Source organism: Natator depressus, chromosome 11, assembly GCF_965152275.1.
Source record: "Natator depressus isolate rNatDep1 chromosome 11, rNatDep2.hap1, whole genome shotgun sequence".
Classification (NCBI taxonomy): domain Eukaryota; kingdom Metazoa; phylum Chordata; order Testudines; family Cheloniidae; genus Natator; species Natator depressus.
Window position 1 is genome coordinate 29,086,940 of NC_134244.1, and position 20,787 is coordinate 29,107,726.

The 20,787-nt window shown below is 37.2% G+C and overlaps 1 protein-coding gene across 4 annotated transcripts in view; it reads left to right on the plus strand.

The window, feature by feature from the left end:
• The window catches only part of GALNT13 (polypeptide N-acetylgalactosaminyltransferase 13), a 415,890-nt gene that overhangs the window by 258,444 nt on the left and 136,659 nt on the right, over positions 1-20,787 (plus strand). For all 4 annotated transcript variants that reach the window (XM_074967361.1, XM_074967360.1, XM_074967359.1 and 1 more), the window contains one exon: positions 7,183-7,300. In XM_074967361.1, the coding sequence (XP_074823462.1) occupies positions 7,183-7,300 (118 nt within the window). The remainder of the gene's footprint in view (positions 1-7,182; positions 7,301-20,787) is intronic.

Here is a 20,787-nt window from a genome sequence, read left to right on the forward strand (position 1 = left end):
GATCCCATATTTTTCTTCTTTGTTTCCAAAACACTGCTCCAGTGTCCTTGTTCCCTTTCCTGCTTCCTCCTCACCATAGTCAAGAAGTCTACCTATCTAGGTTTTTATAAGGTCACCATAGTATATTGTCTCCTCCAATAATAATTTTGCACTTAAATGGTGCATTTCATCCTAAGAACTCTTAGCACTTTTAGAAAGGTGGATACCATCTCCAGTTTACAGGTGGTAAGTGACCTGCCTAAAACCACACAGCCAACCTGGAATAGAATCCAGCTCACTCAACCTGCTGTCCTCTACACTATCTACTAAGCTGTGTTACTTTGTTCATGATTCCAAACAAATTCTTCATTTCTCTTTCAGCTGGGGAGTGAGGTAAAGGTTATAGGTTTGCACTGGGACAAAGAAACATTTCTGGATAATAATAAGAACCAACCAACTTTCTACCAAAATTCAAACAGAGAAATGAATCAGAACCTTTTCTAAAGTTCAAGAAGAATTAGCTGGATTTTTCTCAGGCCTGGTTGTTATCTATTTTTTTCCACAGATGTAATTATTTTAGTCTGTAACAAAAGCACCACAACATCAAGAGAAAATCTGTGGCTGAAATTGCAGAGCGAGGAGGAAAAAGGGAGGGAAGGAGGATGCGAGAGAGAGAGAGAGGAAATCCCCAAGAGTAGATTGATTTCCAGAGACAAAGTAGTTTAGACAAGCATTGCAAATATTGTCTGGGCCCAGGCAGCCTGTGGAAGTTACTGCAGGACACTTCCTTTAAAAGGGTGCTTTGTTTATCTGAAATAGAATAAGTTGTAAGGACTGTCAATCAATATGTCTTAATTAAGCTCCTACTTAACTCCAAAGTTCTTATCCTGCTCCCATTTAAGTAAATAGCAAAACTCCCATTGACTTTCACTGGAATAACCTTAGGCCCAGTAGAGCTGCAATAGATTATTGGACCTTTTCCAAATGCTTTATTTTTATACATACACATAGTGTCATACACAGTCCCCTCTTCCATGAGTACAGAGATTGCTCAGGCTGCAGAACCAGTGGGGTTAAGCTATGTAATGAGAGAGGGGCGGCTAGATGCCAGAGGCACATAAGAGGAGAAAAGCCACAGAACTCTTCTCCAACTAAGCTCCCTTCATGGTTGTGCTTGAAAAATGGAAGGGGTGTGGCTGGAGGACCCACTGATATATAGATCTTCTGCCCTACAAGTGGGAGGTGTGATCAAGTATGGCCTCTGTAGCCTGCTCCAGCCATCAGGCTTTAGACTACAGCCACATTGCATGCATTACACCATGTCTATACCTTTGTCTTCCAACATTTTCTCTGACAGCCATTGGTTTCACTCCACTGATGATTGCAACCAATGTGGTGGTTATAAAACTAGCAGCCATTGGCTGAAAGGATATACTGGACATTAGAAGGAGTTCTGAAATCAAAAGACAATGGGAGCATGTTTGAAGGCAGTTATAGTAATTACCAAACCACTATTCTTTTTTAGCTCTAGATAACAAAATGGAAAAAGTACAAATCAGAGCTTCATGTAACTAATTACAGGCATCAAGCCAACATCTATCTGTGACTAATTAAAATGGAGTAACAAACACCACAGGGAATTTTGAACCATGCACCTTTGTCAGGTTGTTGTATCCCACCACTGCACAAATGATGAGGGAGAGGGTTAACCAAATCACATACTCTTGCTAAGCAGAACTACTTCCTTAATATTTTCCTTTAAATAGCTTTGCATACTATTTGTACTCTGCAGAGCTCACTGTGTGTTTGAGAAAATTCATTCCTCCTTCTGTCAGCGTGCCAACATATTATCAACCTTCAGGCAACAGAATACTGTCTGTGCTGAGAACAGTTTAAACACAGCTTGTGTCTTCGTACCTACAGTGTCAAAAATACCAGATGTTTTTGTGCTGTGCATGTTAAAGCTGTCCACGCCAGTACATCTTTACTGGATGTCACCATATTCAGCATCCCTTCTTAAAAGCTCAGTTCACTAGGTGCTAAAATCTATTGAGTCACTCTTTATTTTGACGTTTTTGCTTTCTTCCTAAGTATTTTATTATTATGCCAACTACTATGAATAAAAATAAGAGAACAAACATATACAGAAAGTAGGGAGCATACCTTGTTTATCCCTTTCTCATTCTCCATCCCAACAACTGGATGATGTCTGATACTAATAAAAACCTATATAAATAGAATCCTTATTCCAGATTACATATAATGTTCTTATTTATCTTATATACCTTAAGGTGGTGTATAGTTTTCACTTTTGGCTGTCTGTTGAGGCAGTCAACAAGGATGCTAGTTGGTGAAACTAATGTTCTGTTTTTTGGGTTGTGGACACCTTCTCATTAATAATTGGACTGAGACCACCAAATCATATGGCATAGAGTGGCACGGCCATAAGATGAAAAGGACTGTTGGTCATGCTAAAGTTGAACTAATGACTTGGGAACAAAAAGCTTTATGTCTCATTCATAATTCCTAGAATCATGGAAAATGATGACTTGTCCATATTCCCTCATGTAGTCCCTCATGTTGCGAAATGTGAGTCATGCAATTTATGATTGTAAAATATGTTGTATGCAGTGTTGTTGTTAGGGTGACCAGACAGCAAGTGTGAGAAATCGGGATGGGGAAGGGGGGGTAATAGGAGCCTATATAAGAAATAGACCCAAAAATCGTGACTGTCCCTATAAAATCGGGACATCTGGTCACCCTAGTTGTTGTAACCAAGTTGGAACCCAGGATGTTAGAAAGACACGTTGGAGGTAGTAATAACTTTTTTTCAGCCAACTTCTCCTGGAGAAAGAGGCAAGCTTCAAGCTGACACAGAGCTCCTCTCCAGAGGTCTGCAGAAGAAGCTTGAAGGCTTGTCTCTTTCTCCAGGAGAAGTTGTTTCAGTAAAAGATACAATTTCACCCATCTTGTCAGTGTAAAAATATGTAACTCATTAATTGCCTCTTAGAATTCTTGGAGCCAGTGTTAAATGTAATGGGTAGTACTCTGTGCTCCTCTTCTGAAAGGTACAGCACAGATTTCACAGCCAGGAGCAGGGGGGCATAGGGCAGCTTTAAGCCACCTTTCCTCCCTCCCCGTTCTAGGCTGCTCCAGGGCTTGAGGAGACTCCCAACATAACTTGGACAGCCTTGGAGGCCTTATCTAATTTTTGGCAGCTCCCCTAGTGGCCACAGCGCTGCCTGGAATCTCTGCAGCCTCCCCACCAGCATGCCTCTCTGTCCCGATGCCCTAGCTTGTGAGGTGATCATTGGGGGGCAGTCTTCCACTGGCCCTGCACTGACTGAATTGTCCCTCATCAGGATATGGGGTTTTTAGGGTGCTTTTATGCTGTGTTGCTCCTTTTACCCAGCATCAAGGAGCCAGATCTTCTTCCCTGGTCTATCTCAGTGGGTTGGCAAAAACTGAACAAACCAAAAAAGCCAAATAAGACCAGAAAAGACCAAACCAAATAAGACCAGAAAAATAAAATCATAATATACTACCTTTACTCTTAAACAATCAACACCTAACACACATAATGCACTGATAATCATACAGTGGCAGCAGCTGAATTTCAACAAGGATCAATAGGACTTTATTCTTTCTATTATCGCTATTTTAGTTGTTTTTATAATGACAGCTGCACAGCAATTTTTTAGGTAACAAGTTCAGTTTACATAGTTGATGATAGTTTTGGCTGTCATGTTTTATTTAGGTAACCCCTTTACTGATGTGTATGTAAATTTTACAGTACACCTGTACAATACTCAGTAGTTTCAGTTTGTAAGGATTGAGGCGAATATTGCTTACACCCACAACCCCGCCATCAAATTTCAGACGCCCCACAAATCTCAAAGTAAAACTCAGTTGAAACTGCTAAGAGTCAGCTGCTTTCACAACTAATCTGCAGAAATGAAAATTTTCACATGATTTTGATGCAAAACACCGGGGCTGAATACTGCAATCCCATACACAGATGAGTAACTCTACTTATGTGAAATCAATGGGACTATTCATTTTAGTAAGATAGTCTCCTATATGTGTGTTTGCAAAACAGGGCTCATATGCTGGCCCACATTTGTTCATGCATTGCAACATTCAGGTTTGTGCAAAACATTTGTGAATCTGGGTGATCTCTTGATGAATCTGAAGTTGATGAAGTTTCATATATATAAATAAAGCCCAGCAAACAGTGATTTTCGGTTTCAGTGTAGTGATTTCACTCAGAAATAGAGATCTTTAACTAACCACTAATATAATTGTCATTTAAAGCTAATATTTTTAAATTGGTAAGCACTCTCCAAAATATAGTGTGAAGAAGTGTATACAAATTACAAGACTTCTTGTTTCTTCTCCTGCTTGATGATAGTCACCTATAGTATTACAATATCGTACAATGAAATGCCCCAATCAGGTAGGGGACCATAGCCAAAAATCATTACCATCTGTTCAGTTTCATTATTGTTCCTCATTATAGCTCAGAGGGTCAATGATATTACTTGTGGCAGAAATATAGCAAGATTGAGGGCAGTTAAGCAGCTTTGAGACCTAGAAAGGCTCAAGTATATTGAAATGACAGGCAGTTAATTATCTGAGTTTACAGTGTAGAGAGCATGGGGAGAAAAACAGACCTATTAAATGTAGGTAAATGCAGAGGTTCCATATCATTTGGTTGCTCTTCACTGAACTATGCTATCTTATTAGGAGTTATGATAGTAAACTCTGGCAGAAGAGGAAATAATTATGCAAAGGCAAATTCCTTGATTCATTAAATATATTGCTAAATGAGAGGTTATTACTGGCACAGTTATGTTTAATATGGTCAGTTATACACTATGTACCTATACATATATTTTGTATGACATATACAGCTGATACCATAGAGTAACATGGAGGATTTCAAGGAAATCTCTTATTAGTGTAGCTTCACTGGTGCTAGCAATGGTGGGAGTGCTAGTATAGACCAGTAGCCAGCTTTCTTTACCACCGGAACAGTTAGAAAGAGGTGGCTAATGAACACTAGTGCTCCGAATGTTATTAAACACCAGTGAAGTTGTGCTGAGTGCTAAAATAACAGTGGAAGAGGTCCCTCGGTGTGCACAAGGGTGTATGTGTTTCCAGATATTTGTCTATGTATAAATATATGTGGTTGAATAGAGTTGGATGAGTAAGGCAAACAATTCCCTGAATACTCACCCATATTATTGAATGAATTCTGTTGAGCTATGCTCATTTGAGCAATCAAATTGACATCCACATTTTCACAAAGCCAACTGCAATGTCACATTCACAAGCATTCATGGAAACTGAATTTTAAATTCACATACACAGGTATTTGTGTTTGGAAGTGGTTGCATTGCTTATCCATTCAGGGAAGAGAAGCCTGTGACATAGCTGACAAAAGACAAGGAGGAAACTACAAATTTTAAACATTGTACTTGAGTATCTGATATTCAATCTTTACAAATAATCCATTGTATAAAAGAAAAATTGCTGAATAAATTAATTATGAATTACTAAATTGTATGTGCGTCTATATACATATTTGTATACAGAGTAATAGAAAAGATTAGTTTCAAAATTAAACACTAATTAAGTGTCATTCATTTTGTAATTGTTCTTAATTCTGAGGATAAAACCACTATTCAATTTCCATATTTGAACACCAGTCCCTAATTAATAGTAGTTCTAATTTTTTTGTGCTTGGATGTTCTTATCCAGCAAAGCACATAAGACCTCATTACTTTAATGGGGCTGCTTAAAGTTAAGCTCAAGCTTAAGTGCCTTGTCACATCAGCACCTTAAATATGAAAGGGTTACATTACTAGAATGTAACATTAGAACTTGCCTGCAGTAAGGGGCAGGGTTTAGCTACACCATCAGAGCAGATCAGAGAATTAGTTGCCATCATTTGCTCTCTGCCTTCCCTTTTGTACTGGAGGGAAGTAATCTGCTATTGGTCTATACCAGTAGCCTCCACACTGACTCGAATCTGCTGACTAGTGGATTGCAGGAGAGGGTCAGAGCGAACACCCTGCCAATCTCCCCACCCCCTGCCTGCTCACCTATACAATAGTGGAATAGCATTTCCACAATAGTTGCTCTCCTTCCCACACTGCCCCACCATGTAGATAACCCATGCAGAGGATTAACGCAGAGCCTTGCACCTTCTTATTCCCTTGTATGGTGTTGTAAGGACAGGTTACAATCCTGCCCTAAGGAATTTACAGATAGATTAACTGAAGTGTGGAGAGCCAATTTTTCAGTGAGGGAGAATATAGAACATAAATACTAGAACATATGACTAAAGTTCTGCATAGCCATGTTTGTAGGGTCAAGTTTTAACTTAGATTCCATGCTAGCTAGTTCTGCCCTCCCCCCCCCCCTTAGCTGTGCACTAGTATTTAGGTTGACAGTACTATAGATGCACTAATGAAAGCATTGATTATGAAATTATCTCAGTCTTTATTCTGATGGGAAGAGAAGCCCAAAGCCAAGTGTCCGTGAAGCCTGAAATTAGTACCGTTTCAATAATGTATGTTTCTATTATCTCAGATAAACATTTGTCATTAATGTAGATTTAAACTCTAAAAAATCTTTCCGGGGAAACAGGATATTTTTACTCATAGTGAATTTGCACTCTGATTGGATTTGCCTGTTGTAAAGATTTATAATCCTGTTAAGGGAGATTATGCCTGGTAATTTTATGAACATTTAGCGTCTCACTAAAGGAAAGAGCTAAAGGCATTAAACTCTCTTCACTAAGCATTTCAGATTGGATTTAAACTGCTATTCCAGATGCAAAAGGCCAATATTCCATCCATTTAAATTGATTATTTTTTTAGGTGCATCATATTAAGTGGAATTTCACGTACAGAGTGATGCTGCAGTTCTTCCTCAGTAAAACTCCTGTTGTCAGTGGGAGTTTTGCCTGAATAAGAACTGCATTATTTGGCCCACAGCTGGAGCAGAGCTGTAGAAATTCTAAACCATATTATTATTTTATATATTTTCATTAATGTACTTAGAATATATTTTATATTCAAAAGATCTGGAGGCATATGTGCTATAGTATCATTTTATTAAATTTCAGTGTCTTTCAAAAGGTATTTTTCTTTTTTTTTCTTTTTTCTTTTTTTGTTTCTGTTTGTTTTCAACTAGGACCCCTACTATGGCTGGTGGCCTATTTTCTATTGACAGAAACTACTTTGAAGAGATAGGAACTTACGATGCAGGAATGGATATCTGGGGTGGCGAGAATCTTGAAATGTCTTTTAGGGTAATTCCCATTTTACTTCATTTTCTGACAACCAACAGTTATACGATAATGACATGTACATTGCAGATGAGGCACTTTTGTTTTAGCTAAAATGCAAGTTCTGGATTAATTTAAAATTCTAAAAATAACTAGAGATGCCTCGTAGTAGTGTTTCGGGGGCTCTTTTTCTACTGCATGCAACATTTATCATTGTTCTGAAAGATTTTTAGATAATGATTTTAAAGTTATCATAAGGTTTACTAATATATTTATATTAAAAACCCAGGGCTTTCATTGAAACAGTAGGGATGCCAGTTGACATAAATTAAGTAAAGAAGTGAGTTGGATTTTCAATACTGCAATGCTTTTCAACAGAAGCTTTCAACTATGTATATTCTCATGGATTTGCAAGCTATGACTGTGATTTCTATTGTTTTTACATATGAGAGCCCTGCTCTCTAAGGAATTCAATATCCTGCAGAATAGTGAGTTGATTTCTATCAGCATATTGCCCCTGACAAGAATAAAATGAAATGCATTTGTTTTATAAATTATCTTTTAAAATCAAATGAAGATTGGAAAAGTGAGGTTTGATGAATAAATGATTAGGAAGGATGTGAAAAATGACTTAATATTATATGATGTATTGCAATCTTTACAAGGCAAAGTAGTTTGCAAAATAAAACTAAATATACCCCTTTTCTACGCATAAAATACAAGCAGACATTATTATTACTTTTAGAAGAAATCAGCTGAGGCTTTGGCAGTATCTTAACTACATAGTGAAAGCATACATTGTTATTGTTCAGTGAAGTAGAAGGATAGAGATTTTTTTCCTAAACTTCTTTTGCCTTGAGTGTTTTTGCCTTAAAGTATCAGATGTACAATACTGTGTGTATATGTGCGCGCGCGTGTGTTCATATGTACCTGTTAATTCAGTTCACTTTTTGCTGGGTACAAAAGTAAATGAATGTCTGTGACTTATGATGAGCATTTTAAAACTAAAGTTTTTGATGTAAATTAAACCATGTCCCAGTGAACCTGGACACAATAGTCTATAATTGTCCAGGAACAGCCTATTGTTAGAGCCTTCCATGGATACAAAATTTGTGTCCGCATCCGATTCGCAAAAGTGGTCCATGGATACTCAGATTTGCAGGGCTCTAGTTACAAAATTTGTGTCTGCATCCGATCGGCAGACCATTTTTGTGGATATCTGCAGATTTGCAGGGCTCTACCTATTGAAGTTCTATTTTCAGGGTATTTCATCTATTGTCTTCGAGAAGGACTCTGTCCTGTTATTCAGGAAGCTTCTCTCCATGGTTCCCTTTGTAATGTCTGTCAAGAAGGAAACCTGGAAAAATTGCTTGCCCCCATCTTGCAGCATCTAACTCCTTAAAGCTCTAATCCTAGACATTTGATAAAAGCTTTTTTTGTCTCCTGTTGCCTCTCAAGAAAAGTGTAGTATTCAATTCAGGACAGCACATACACATATATTTAGCTTTAAGCACATACTTAAGAACCAGTTTCAATAAAGATAGACTTAGTGTGTGCTTACCTGAATCAGGGCCCTATATTTTAAAAACTTGCTCCTAGGGGTTTAATGTCTTAAAAATGGTGGTCTCCATCCTCTGCTGATTCTACCTTGCCTTGTCTTTTCCCAGCTCCCTGGCAGGCAGTTGGGGTATCCCTGTGGTATTTACCCAGACAGAGGTCAAGAACTCCGAGGATTTAGCTGCTTTGAACCATAGTGCACTAGTCAATAACTCTTTCCCTAACAGATGTCCCTAGGGAAGTATAACCCTATTTAAACTGAGAATTGTTTTAAAGAACATGATTACCTATCAGGTGAAATCCTGGCTCCACTGACTTCAATGGGGCCAGGGCAAAACTCCCATTGACTTCAATAGGGCCAGGATTTCACCCTGTGTGTTTAGGTTTGTGATGTGAGTTGTCTGGTCTTAGAATATTCCATTCTCTGGAGAGCAGAGCATCAGTTTATAGCATTTTTTCCCCTTTTAATACTTTCTTTAGACATATACCATCAACTCCTGAGGTCCTTGCTCAATTTGTATTTTGCTCCCATTCAGGGACGTTAATAGGAATTGGTCTAAGTAAAGACCTCAACATTTGGCCCATGTTATATAAATTGTGGGACTATTTCATTAGACACTAAATTCCAAATTCAGATGAAAAATGCCACTCCAGAATATTTGAAATGGTCAAGGGCAGTAAGGCAAGTGCTAGTTGTAAAAGATGCACTTGTAGTAAGGAGGAGAGGGAGCTTCGCAAACAGAGCTATCCTTCCTCACTCATTAAAACTGGGCAAAATAAGCTTATGAATTTTCTGATGAACTCTCCAGGCATCACATTAGGAAAAGCTATTTCATGTCTTACTTCAGAAGACATTTAAACTTCAAGAAAAATCACCAGTTTGAAAAGTAAGAACAAACTAATGAGAGCAAGGTATCAAGAATAGAAATAAAATAATATGTTTTCAATGCAATGAGATTACCATGGAAATGGAAAGCATTAATACTATGCTATTTCTCGGTATTCAGAGACTTTACATTTTAAAAGAAGGCAAAGTGTGACCTAATTAAAACAAAGTTTTTAGACCTCAAGCAGGAATTGATTAATAAAATACCAATGGGAACAAATTAAAAACTAAAGCTGGTGAAAACATTTCTAGTTTCATTTTTTTTCTATGACGTTTTCTGCACTTTTTGACCAGCTCTGTTGAAAACTAGTGATGGAGCTACCATGGTACGGGTACCAGCAGGTGAGGCCTTGTGTAATGGTACCAAGGTTTACAGTATTTATTTTATACAAGTGTTTTTTTTTCTGGAAGATGCCAGACTGATAGTTATGGTGGCTTGAATCAGTATTTAGTCACAAAATGAGCACAGTATGGTAAGAAACAACAAAACCTTTACTTATGTTAGCTCAGTAATGTGCCTCTCTCTACCTGTTCTGGAGGGATTACCTTTTATGGTGAGAGCAAAGTTTAGTCTCCTCACCTGTGAAATGCTTGGCCTGTCTGCGAAGACAACTAGCCAGGGATAGTGGTGAATGTTTGTTCATTTTCTTAAAAGAATATTTCATAATCTGAAGCTTTTGTGTCATCTAGCAGTAATACATGTTGGCACATTGTGTCTCTCAAATCTGTGGTGGACTTTCCCTCTAGAGAATTCCACCAGGATGTAGTTTTGTCAAGGAAGTTTTCAGAATTCTATATAGGTTCTCCTCTTGCAAGCTGCTGATTATAGACTCCTCATGTTATTGTTTCAGGAATTTATGCTGAATGTAAAACTCTGTACTCTGGGTATCTCAAGACCTACAAGTGCCTGCCATTGAGTTATTTTTGGTCTGTGAATAGTTACCAACACATAATAAGCAGTAGGCTTGAATAATGTTAGTGATGACACTCTTGCTATCAGAATCTAGGAAATTAAAAATTGTGATTGGAATCCCCACTTAAAGCTGAAAACAGACGCACAACCTAACGAGAAGGTGGAGCGTCAGTCCAAAGTTAGAATTTTCTGGCTTTTACCAGTTGGTGTCATACTATTTAATTATGTTGTTGTTTTTGGAATACATGTCCCAGAGCTTAGTTTTAGCTAGCATCTAAAAGTTAATGGTAAGTGGTTCAAAACCTACCACCAAACAATCCTTTTTTGTCCTATTGCCCCATGATGGACATTCTGTGGCATCACTCTTATGAATAAATTTAAGGAATAAATCTTCACTAGCCCTGTATATCCCTTTTATACTCCTATATTGCCACATTGGAGGGGAAGCAAGCTCCATAGAATTTTTTTTTATGAAGAACAATAATTGGATGATTACAAAGAGGTGAGCATTGAATGTTCAAACAATAGGACGTTTTCAGAAATGCTGAGCACTTGAACTAAATAGGATCTGGGGATACTCATTACCTTTGAAAATCAGATTACAATGTCTGTCCATCTCTCTGACAAAAGGGACTGAAAACAATGGGCTTCAAAAGGATCAAGCCCCAAATCAGAGTTACATATATATTTAACAGGTTTCAGAGTAGCAGCCGTGTTAGTCTGTATTCGCAAAAAGAAAAGGAGTACTTGTGGCACCTTAGAGACTAACAAATTTATTTGAGCATAAGCTTTCGAGAGCTACAGCTCACTTCATCGGATGCATAAGAGAATTTGTCTCCACAAAGACAAAGACAGAGAGGAAAATGAAAGGCTTAAGAAAGGAGAAGTCAGATCTAAGATCATAACAAAACAGTCACTTTGGGGATATTTTAGAGGCTGTTTACCCAAAGGTAAACATTTATAAGTTAAATAATAAAAATCATTTCAGCTCTTCTGGAGTCATGAAAGGTTAGAAATATACAATTTTCTGGATATGAAAAAAACAAAATTCTGGCTACCTTTTTGTTTTCATAGGTATAAATCAAAAAGAGTTACACTCTGAGAGCCAGATACTCAGCTGGGGTAAATCAACATAGCTTCAGTGAAAGAATTTAAGTATTGAGTAGTCCAAACGAAGTCAAACACTCCATTCAGGAAAGCATATAAGCACATGCTTAAAATGGGTTGAAATTTTGGGGAAATGTTCGTGAAATTTTTTTTCCGAAACGTTTATCCCCTTCTCTCTCTCTCTCTCTCTCTCTCTCTCTCTCTCTCTCTCTCGTCAAAAAATTGAAACTTAGAAATTTTTTGATCTGCTTTACCAATAATCAAGACAAGTTTGAAAAATAAAGTGGTTTTTTTCCTTTTGAAGTTAAGAATGGATAAGATTTGTAAGTCTTGGGACTACCTCAACTCATATACACTTAAAAAGGTGTATGCTAGTGCATATGAAGGTATGGTCATTCATTCTCACTAGGAGAGACTAGTTAACCTTGTGCTGACTCATGCCTGTTAATTCTTCAAATGCAAAATATGACAATAATAGGTGCCCATTGACACCTACCAATTGTTACCTGTCAGTTACAGAACTGGGAATCTGTTGGTCTGTTCTTTCATAAAGCGCATCCATTCCCTTTTGTGTAGAAGAGTTTTTACACTCAAGATAATTTTGTCACTGTGCATTTTATCCTGTTGTGCTTCATCTTTATAAGCTCCGATTGATGCAGCATGTAATACATTTTGGAAATAGATGGCAACTTCGAGGGCTTGTCAACGTTTTTCACTTTCTCCAGCCCCAGTTCAGCTGCACTGGTGCTAGCATCAGTGGAAGCACTAATATAGCACATTCAGGCATTTTTATCATTGCCTCAGCTAACCGTGGTCTGAGTTGCATTGGTGCAAAATGAACAAAAAATGCAGAGTCCTAGTGCAAATGTACTTTTGGGACTCTTGGTTTGATAGATGCTTGACATGATTTTCTTGTTACTTCACTATTTTCCTACAGCCTCAAGGGGGTTAATACTCTTTTGTGTGTGCGTCTTTTTCTCCTGAATGAACATCCTTCATAATTTACCAATGGTAATCTCTTACTGCCATCCATTGTTTCCCTTTCTGACATAGACTTGGAGAATTCTAACAATTCATTTGACTTATTCATGCTTGTACCAATTGGTTATAACATCATGGCTATGTTGGAATCCCTCCTCTAGAAAAAGAGTCCCTACAGCCATGTTTGAGATGGCCAAGCTGATTTCTTTTTTAGATCTGAATGAACAAAAGGTTGCCACAATGTTCAGATGAAGGAGTCAAGATGTTACAAAGCTATTTGAAGAGAGAGACAAATTTTATTAATGCAATAATGTACTCCATAGTATGCAGATTGTACTCTAATAAAAACACTTCTCAGATGAAAGGAGCACTTATATTTTGGGGTTGTTTTTTTTAGTTTGTTCGTTACTGTGCACTTGAGACATCATTAAAGTAATGGTTATATCATTCTATGAGAGCAAGCATGCACTACATTGCTTTTCTTGGCATAGAGATTTCAATCTCAAAGGTGCCTTAGCAAAACAGTTTCCTTAATGTTTCTTTGTCAGAAAATGATCCCATAAAGCCTAAAATGGAAACAAGACCACTTGAAAGTTAATTATTCTGAAGGGTAGGATGTGGGCATATTCCCTTAGCAGACTTTTTGTTACCAAAGACTGTGGCTTTAGCTCCCGTTGAAGCTCAACATATATTAATTATAAGCAAAACTTCAAAAACAAAATTGTGGCGGATAAGAACATTTTTCAAAAGCTGCAGGAAATCAAAGATAGACTAATTATTGTTCTGTCCCAAGAGAGTCAAAGATATGTGTGTGTGTACCAACCAGAAGCATGATGAACATGATAGTAAAGCAGGAAGTTTGCTGCAGGAACCTGTGTTATCCTCGGAAAACTTCAAAACCAAACATTTAATTGAGAAAAGTCTTGTGAGTAGGAGTCAGCCACAACTGGCATTGTTAACATCTCTCAGATCTTCTAATACCTCTCTCTCTTTTCATATGATGTTCTAGTTGAGAGGGAAGAGGTACCCTGAGGGTCCTTCACTTCCCAAATCACAAGAACAAACTGTGTATTCTTGGTGTCACTTCTGACTAAGAAGGCACCACCCTAGGAATGCAAACACAAAAGGATCAGGATCACTAAATATCTCCTCTAATGGTTATTTATAAAAGTTTTGCAGACTACAATTGTCTTTTGGGTTGATGTCTACAACTGCTTTCTTGAGTCCCATTGCCTGTCCACCCACTTCCTGGTGAAGATGGCATCATCTATAAGCACAAATATTAAATGGCTTAATTGGACTATATGGTTTCTTTCTCACTCAATACTTTGTCCACAGTAAATCTAGACTAGATATTACAGCTAATTTGTAAGCTGCTTTCTCTGTTATTCAACTGGCTTCAAGAAGGTGCATCAGTATTCAATAACCTGCTTTTATCCTGATGGATGAGGAACTGGGATTAGTGTTTTCATCACTTCAGAAAAGGCTTAGGAGTGTAATCAGTAGACATTAATATTTAGTATATTGAATTACCCAGCTGGAGTTATTTGCACTGCACAGAGATCCTTGAGCAGTGGAGTGAATGTGTGCAAATGGTATGGTTCCACAAAGTTTTCATTTCCACAAAAATACAGATTGGAGCCATCCTATTTCCCTTATTGCTTGCAGTAACAATACAAGGCTTAGCTCAGATAATACAGATTAATGATACATAATGAAATGTGTATCTATTCTGTTGGGAAAACAGTCACACAACTCCACATAAAATATTCCACAAGATAATGGTAATGCAAGTTACTAAATATGATTTTTGTATTTTCAAATAAATCAATATAATCTTTTAGCTGTGCTACTGATCTTTGGTACTTTCTCTTTAATGATTTTATTTGTAGCAAGTCATAGAACAATGGCAATTTGGCAAAATATGATGCAATATCTCCTTTAACAAAGAATAAAGAACTTTAGTCTAACAAAAGAAAATATCCCTAAATCTATCCCTCTGTCTCTCTGCTGTAGTGTACAGTTTATGCCTACAGCTTTACCCACCTGTCTCCTGTATAGCTTTCTGATACTGATTTAACAAAGCAGTATACACATCACGAGTTGTCACATTCATCTTTCACTAAATGCCTTGGGCTGTAAAACAACATGCTATAGTTACAAGAGGATTGCATACAGTGAAGGCTTGGGAGTTGCTAATTTTTCACTTTGCTCACTGCACCATATAAAAATAAAGTGGAACATTTAGCCATTCAGGAGTAAATAGTCCAGTGGTGTAAAAGGTGTTTTAACCAGTTAGGTGAGTGTAATTAAGCACCTAAATAGTGTAACTGGCCGAAGTGCATAATTGAGACCTTTCTTAAAAAGTTCTAAGCAATTTAGTAAGGATGAAACCACCTGTGTTTTGAAGACACTTAATAGAGTTTTATAGGAATTACTCTAAAGCCTGTTAGGATCTTATTCTGTATTACATTCTTTCTTTAGGTTTTTTTAAAATCCATTCTAGGGAATTTCTATAGCAAGAATTTATTTCCCTTAAATTCTACAGGATGTTTCAAATATTTTTCATTTTTTATTCAGTTCTGTAGGGGTTTTTTTTTCATAAGGGAATGCCCAAAGCCCCCTCATAGTGGAAAAGGAGCCTTAAATAGCAGGAGGTGGGCTTTTCTGAGGTGAGTGGAGCATTAAATAGGGAGTTTAAGCCAGAAAACGGGTTGTCCTTTAGAAAAATGGAGCGTGTCAAGGCTAAAGAAAATTAAACTAATACTGTGTTGAGAATAAGATATTGTTTAATCTTGCTTTTGTGCCTAGTATTGTGTGTGCCTAGAGATTTGTACAGACACCTTTTTTATTATTGTAGAAATCCAAATAAATCAATGAGGGGAAAGCATGTTTAATTCAGCTGTGTTACTTGGGTGGTACCTCTCTGCCTTAAGAAACACTCACATTATAGCAGTCATCAAAATCACTATGCAACAGCCACACAGCACTGCAGAATAGAGCCTTTTCCAGAAAAACAGTGAGGGGGTCTGCGTAACCAAAACCCACCCCATTTACTATATGCCTAACTATGGCAATCACTGAAAAACACATGGCCACTGTTCAGATGCCCAAGGACATGTCTGACAGCTGCACCATGTTCGGGCTCTTTTATATGTTGCTTCTTAGCTTGCACCACTTTACTGGATTTTGCTTTCCTGATACAACCATTGACTAATGTGGGTAATGCTTATCCCAATGTGCAGAAAGGATTATTAATTCCAGATCCTTAACCTGACTTTATCTGAGTCTTTATTTTTGCACCTGAAAAATTGCAGTGATTACACAGGTGATTTAAATGTTTAAGTACACTATTTTAGGCACAGTCACTGATTTAGCTGTTGAAAAGACCTAAGCCGCACTATATAATTATGGACAAAATAACGTGAGCCAGTGTAACTCGTAGTGAGGCTGGAAAAGTTGCATGCATGCTTACTTTTCAGAAGTAAAACTAAAGTAGATGGTGACACTGAAAATTATTTTAAGTGTTTGTGTAATTTTGATGCTCTAATTACGTGCCAAACAGTCATTCTAAAAAATTAGCCCAAAGGGTTTTTCAATATTCCATAAGTGTTCAACTCTGCTGACTAATTTTAGGAGCACAGTTTGTACCCAGAATGCACTGAACATGTGCTTACATGCTTTAATATACATCCCTGAACTCAGAACTCCCACTTATTTTTGCTCTTTCCTTTGGGCATGCAATAAGGTTTGTGCACCTAAGCTCTATTTATTCTACAAGTAAATTTGTGCACCGCTGTCTATACTGCATCCTCAGATTCATTTTTGTGAAAAGTTAGCTGGAAGTATCAAAAGCACATTGAAATAGCTAATTTCATTATTACAGCATATTTTAATTATTATTATTAATGGCTATTTTCAAATAAATTTTCTACATATTTCCTTATCAAAGCAGCTGTTTCTTGTGTTGATTATAGTCATTTTCATGTGATGGAAAACATGTCTTTTTGTACTGTGATTTCAATGCCTGTGTGTAAACTGTGATTGATGAATGATCTAATTGAACCATCAATACACGCTCTGATAAACATGTTCAAGTAAAAAAAAAAAAAAGTATTAATTTCCCTTTCTAAAATCCTGTGAAACAGATTACTGATGCATGTAAAATGTTTTCATTATCCGGATCTCTTGAAATCTTAACCTAAAATGCATTTTTCACCATGAAAAGAGAAATTAAGCATGCAGAAGAGTTGTGACTTCAAGAATGAGGCTCTCACCAACAATTCAGAAGTGTTATTTCTAATAACCTCCGTTGTTTGCAGTCAGATGATTCTGTTTTAAAAGGTTGGAAATTAGAATGGACAATTCGTAAAGCAGCTGTATCAAAAGATGAGTATTTGGCAGTAAGAAGCTGACTGTGCCTTGCTTGCCCCAGTGTGATCTACCAGACATCAAACATCTACTGAATTTTTATTAAATTGTCAAGTTTAAGTATCCGTGGTAACTGTTGGAGAATTCTATAGCAGCCTAAACTATGATTATACTGTCAGACCTGGATATTCTACCTGCAGTGCAATAGTCAATACAAAGACCAATAGTATCACTGTTGTTTTCAGCAACTATAAGGGTGGTGTAAAAAATGGAATCAAATCACGTGACTTGTTTTAAATAGATCAGAGTAATTTATGCTATAAAGGACAAATGGGTGTAGGAGATATTTCACTTCTGGGCATCCATAGATTGGTTGCTGGGGTGTATATTGCAAACACAGGGACCTGAATGTAAGTGATCTTGCTTTGACTTGGTATTGACAAGACAGAAATGATGCTTTGTGGAAGGAGAAAACACGAAGTGGTGGGATGAGTCAGGATCTCTATCATTTATCAGCAAGATGTGCACATCTTTTACCAAATTGGTTTGCATTCTGGGATGCTTTGGTCCCGTGCTGTTCTCATTTAGCAGCTTTGGCCCAAAATGTCTTTTATCATCTATGCAACTGCAGTCATTCCTAATATGGGCATTGCCACTGTCGTTCACACGTTTGTCACCTTCAGGATGAAACATTATAGTGCTATATTGTAGACCACAAGAGGCTTCAGGCAGTGTGGAATCTAGCTGTCTGCCTCTCAAGAGGAGGTGAGGCAGCAAAGAGCGTACAACAATAGACAAAGTTTTTTTCATTGGATTCTTATTTGCTTCCCAGTACAGTTCATGGTGTTTGTGATTATCTTTAAACATCTGAAAGGTCACTTCTTACACTAGCACGCAGGTGAGTTTGGCTTAGATGTTCTTTGACACCAGCAGCAGGGATGTCTCAGCTGAGGACTCTTGATTTTGGACTTTACTCCCCTCCTAGCCTTAAACTGTACTGTTTATAGCATCTTGCCATTACAAAACATGACTAACAAAAACAGGATGCAAGCAGGCATTACAATTAATGGACAAGCTATAGAGGTGTGAATTTAATTATCTGGGATCATATTTATACAACCGAGGAAGCAGTTCCAAAGAAATCAGAAGACCACCTGGGCTGACCTCCCTTAAGAAAGTGTGGAAAAACCATGACATCTCAAAATGTACAAAGGTGTGACTGGTGAAAAGGCTAACTTTTTCCATAGCAATTTGTGGATGTGCATAGTGGGAAGTTAATGCTGCTGATAAGAAGAAAACTGAAGCTTTTGAAATGTTTTGGTGAAGACTCTTGTATATCTCTTGGATGGGGAAAAAAAGAATGAATGCCTATATTAGAAATGTTGTTGGAGAGAAGCAAACCCTGATGTCAGAAATCAACAGATACAAACATAAAAACTTTGGTCACATTAGGCACAGAGATGGAAATAACCTTGAGAAAGTTGTTATGGAAGGAATGGTGAAGGGCCTTCATAGTAGGGGATGAGTAGCAAGTGGATGGATGGTGTGCGGCAGATCAGTGAAAGGTCGCTGCTAAGTGTTCAAAATTAGTGATGGCTCATGAAGGCTTCTGAAAATTCTGCTATGATGTCACCAATATTCAAACATGAATAAATGGATTAACTTATTGATCCAGTCAGTTCTCACTGTTAATACAATAGTCAGTTCTCGTATAAAAGGTTCTGGGATAATAGTACTTCCCTACCTCACAACGATGTGGGGGGATAAATATACTTTAAAAGATTGTGTGGAACTTAGATATTACAGTAATGGAGGCAAGGCATTAATAGGATTGATAACAACAAAAAACTCAAGAATAGACTCTCTCCCATTACATTTTTACATGCCCTCACTTGAAGGAAGCTGTAGAATACAAATTCCAGCACTTCCAGAAAAAAATTGAATTAAAGGCCTGCTATACAGTAAGTTAAAAGGAATTGTAGCCAGTCAGCAGAATATAACTGCTGTATTGTGAAGCAGAGTTCAATTGCTAGTCATATGGATTGCACATGAATACCATACTTGTTTCCAACTCAAAGGTGTGTTCATGTGCAGTTATATGACTAACCAGTGATCAAAACAAAATATTAACAGGTTGCTTGTCACCCCAGTTTTGGTCATGTCTACACAGATTCCATATAGTTTAAATACTACATTTTTAATAGTAGTCAATTTCCCTATGAATGCTTAAAAGCAGTTTACAAAAAAAAAAAAAAAGACTGAAAGGTTAAAATGCTGTTCTTCACAATGGAATCTAGACACCTCTGTAGTCCTGTGACAAGTTTACTGGAGAGGAGGTTGTATCAGGAGCAATGAAAAGTTAGGAGTATAAATTTAAAACAAATATTTTGGGAATTTCCTGGTGGACAGTAGAATCAGCAGGGGGAGGAATGGAAAATCTGATACTAGAGAAGTATCTTAGTGTTGCTTAATGAGAGGCATAATGTTGAAATACATGAAATATATTGTTTTGGTGGTGGTTTGTAAATATATACAGTAATGTAAATTTAATTCCCTTTTTTAAAAAAGTTAGCAACTGTTCTGTAGTATGTCAGCTTGAAGTTTCATCTATACTGACTAATTGTCACTGAATATAAAACACAAGATGTTAAACGCAAGAATGTTTTGTTGTTGTTGTTAATCCCACCAGAATACATTCATTAGCATACTAATGAAATTATAGAAAAGAGTTTAGCTTTAATTAAATAAGAGCTATATTGTTACTATGGCAACAACATTTCTATTCATACAGTTCATTCTTAAATGTTATGTCTATTTCAAGGAGTACTAAATACAAAAATGTAACAGTTTTCTTGTCAAAGATGCCAGAAAGTTTTTGTATTTTTTTTTTGTATTTTTTTTTTTTTTTAGTGATCAGGAAGTGCTGTAAATTGACTTCATAAACTATGTTGTCAGGGGACATAGAAGGTGGATGGGTTCGATGGTGGCTGCTCTCTTTGCTTACAGCAAAAAAGGGGATGAATGTCAATTAAGTGTGAGCTCCAAAGAAAGTACATAATATAGGTAACATAGAGAAGGGAGTAGTTCTGAGGGATATGATTAAGTGCATTGTGAGGTGAAAAACTGAAAAGTATAAGTGTAGTAACCACATTACAGATTTATGCAGAGGTAATTAGTAGATAGAGTGAAACTTCTATATTGGAATGGTGACACCACTAAACTCGCGTAATTTCTGGAATCATGTCAATCTAGATTATTCAGCGGCAGTAGCACTACATACTTAAGGTTGCAAATAAGTTTCTGTTGTAAATGTGATACATCCTTGCCCTTCATTTCCCCCTACTCCATGCTTCTGTGAAATCCACACAGGAATAACAGTTTCAAAATCGGTCGGCAAGGTCTGTGACCCGAGTGGAATATTTTTTTACCAAATTACAGGGCTACTGGATGCTGAAACGTAGGAGTGAATTATGAGTCCCCAGAAAGAGATGTTAAAGACTTCTGAATTTTTCCAGTGCTTTTTTACTATTCGGTAGCCAAAAAAGACAAGAAGTAGAAAGGGGAAAATCTGATTTGTTGGACTGTTCTCATTGAGGTCTATTGCACAGAATCAAAGATTAGGTTATTAGATTCTAATATTAAAAAGTTAACATTTTAAATAGGAACATACATGAGTCATTGAGAGCTGATGCCCTA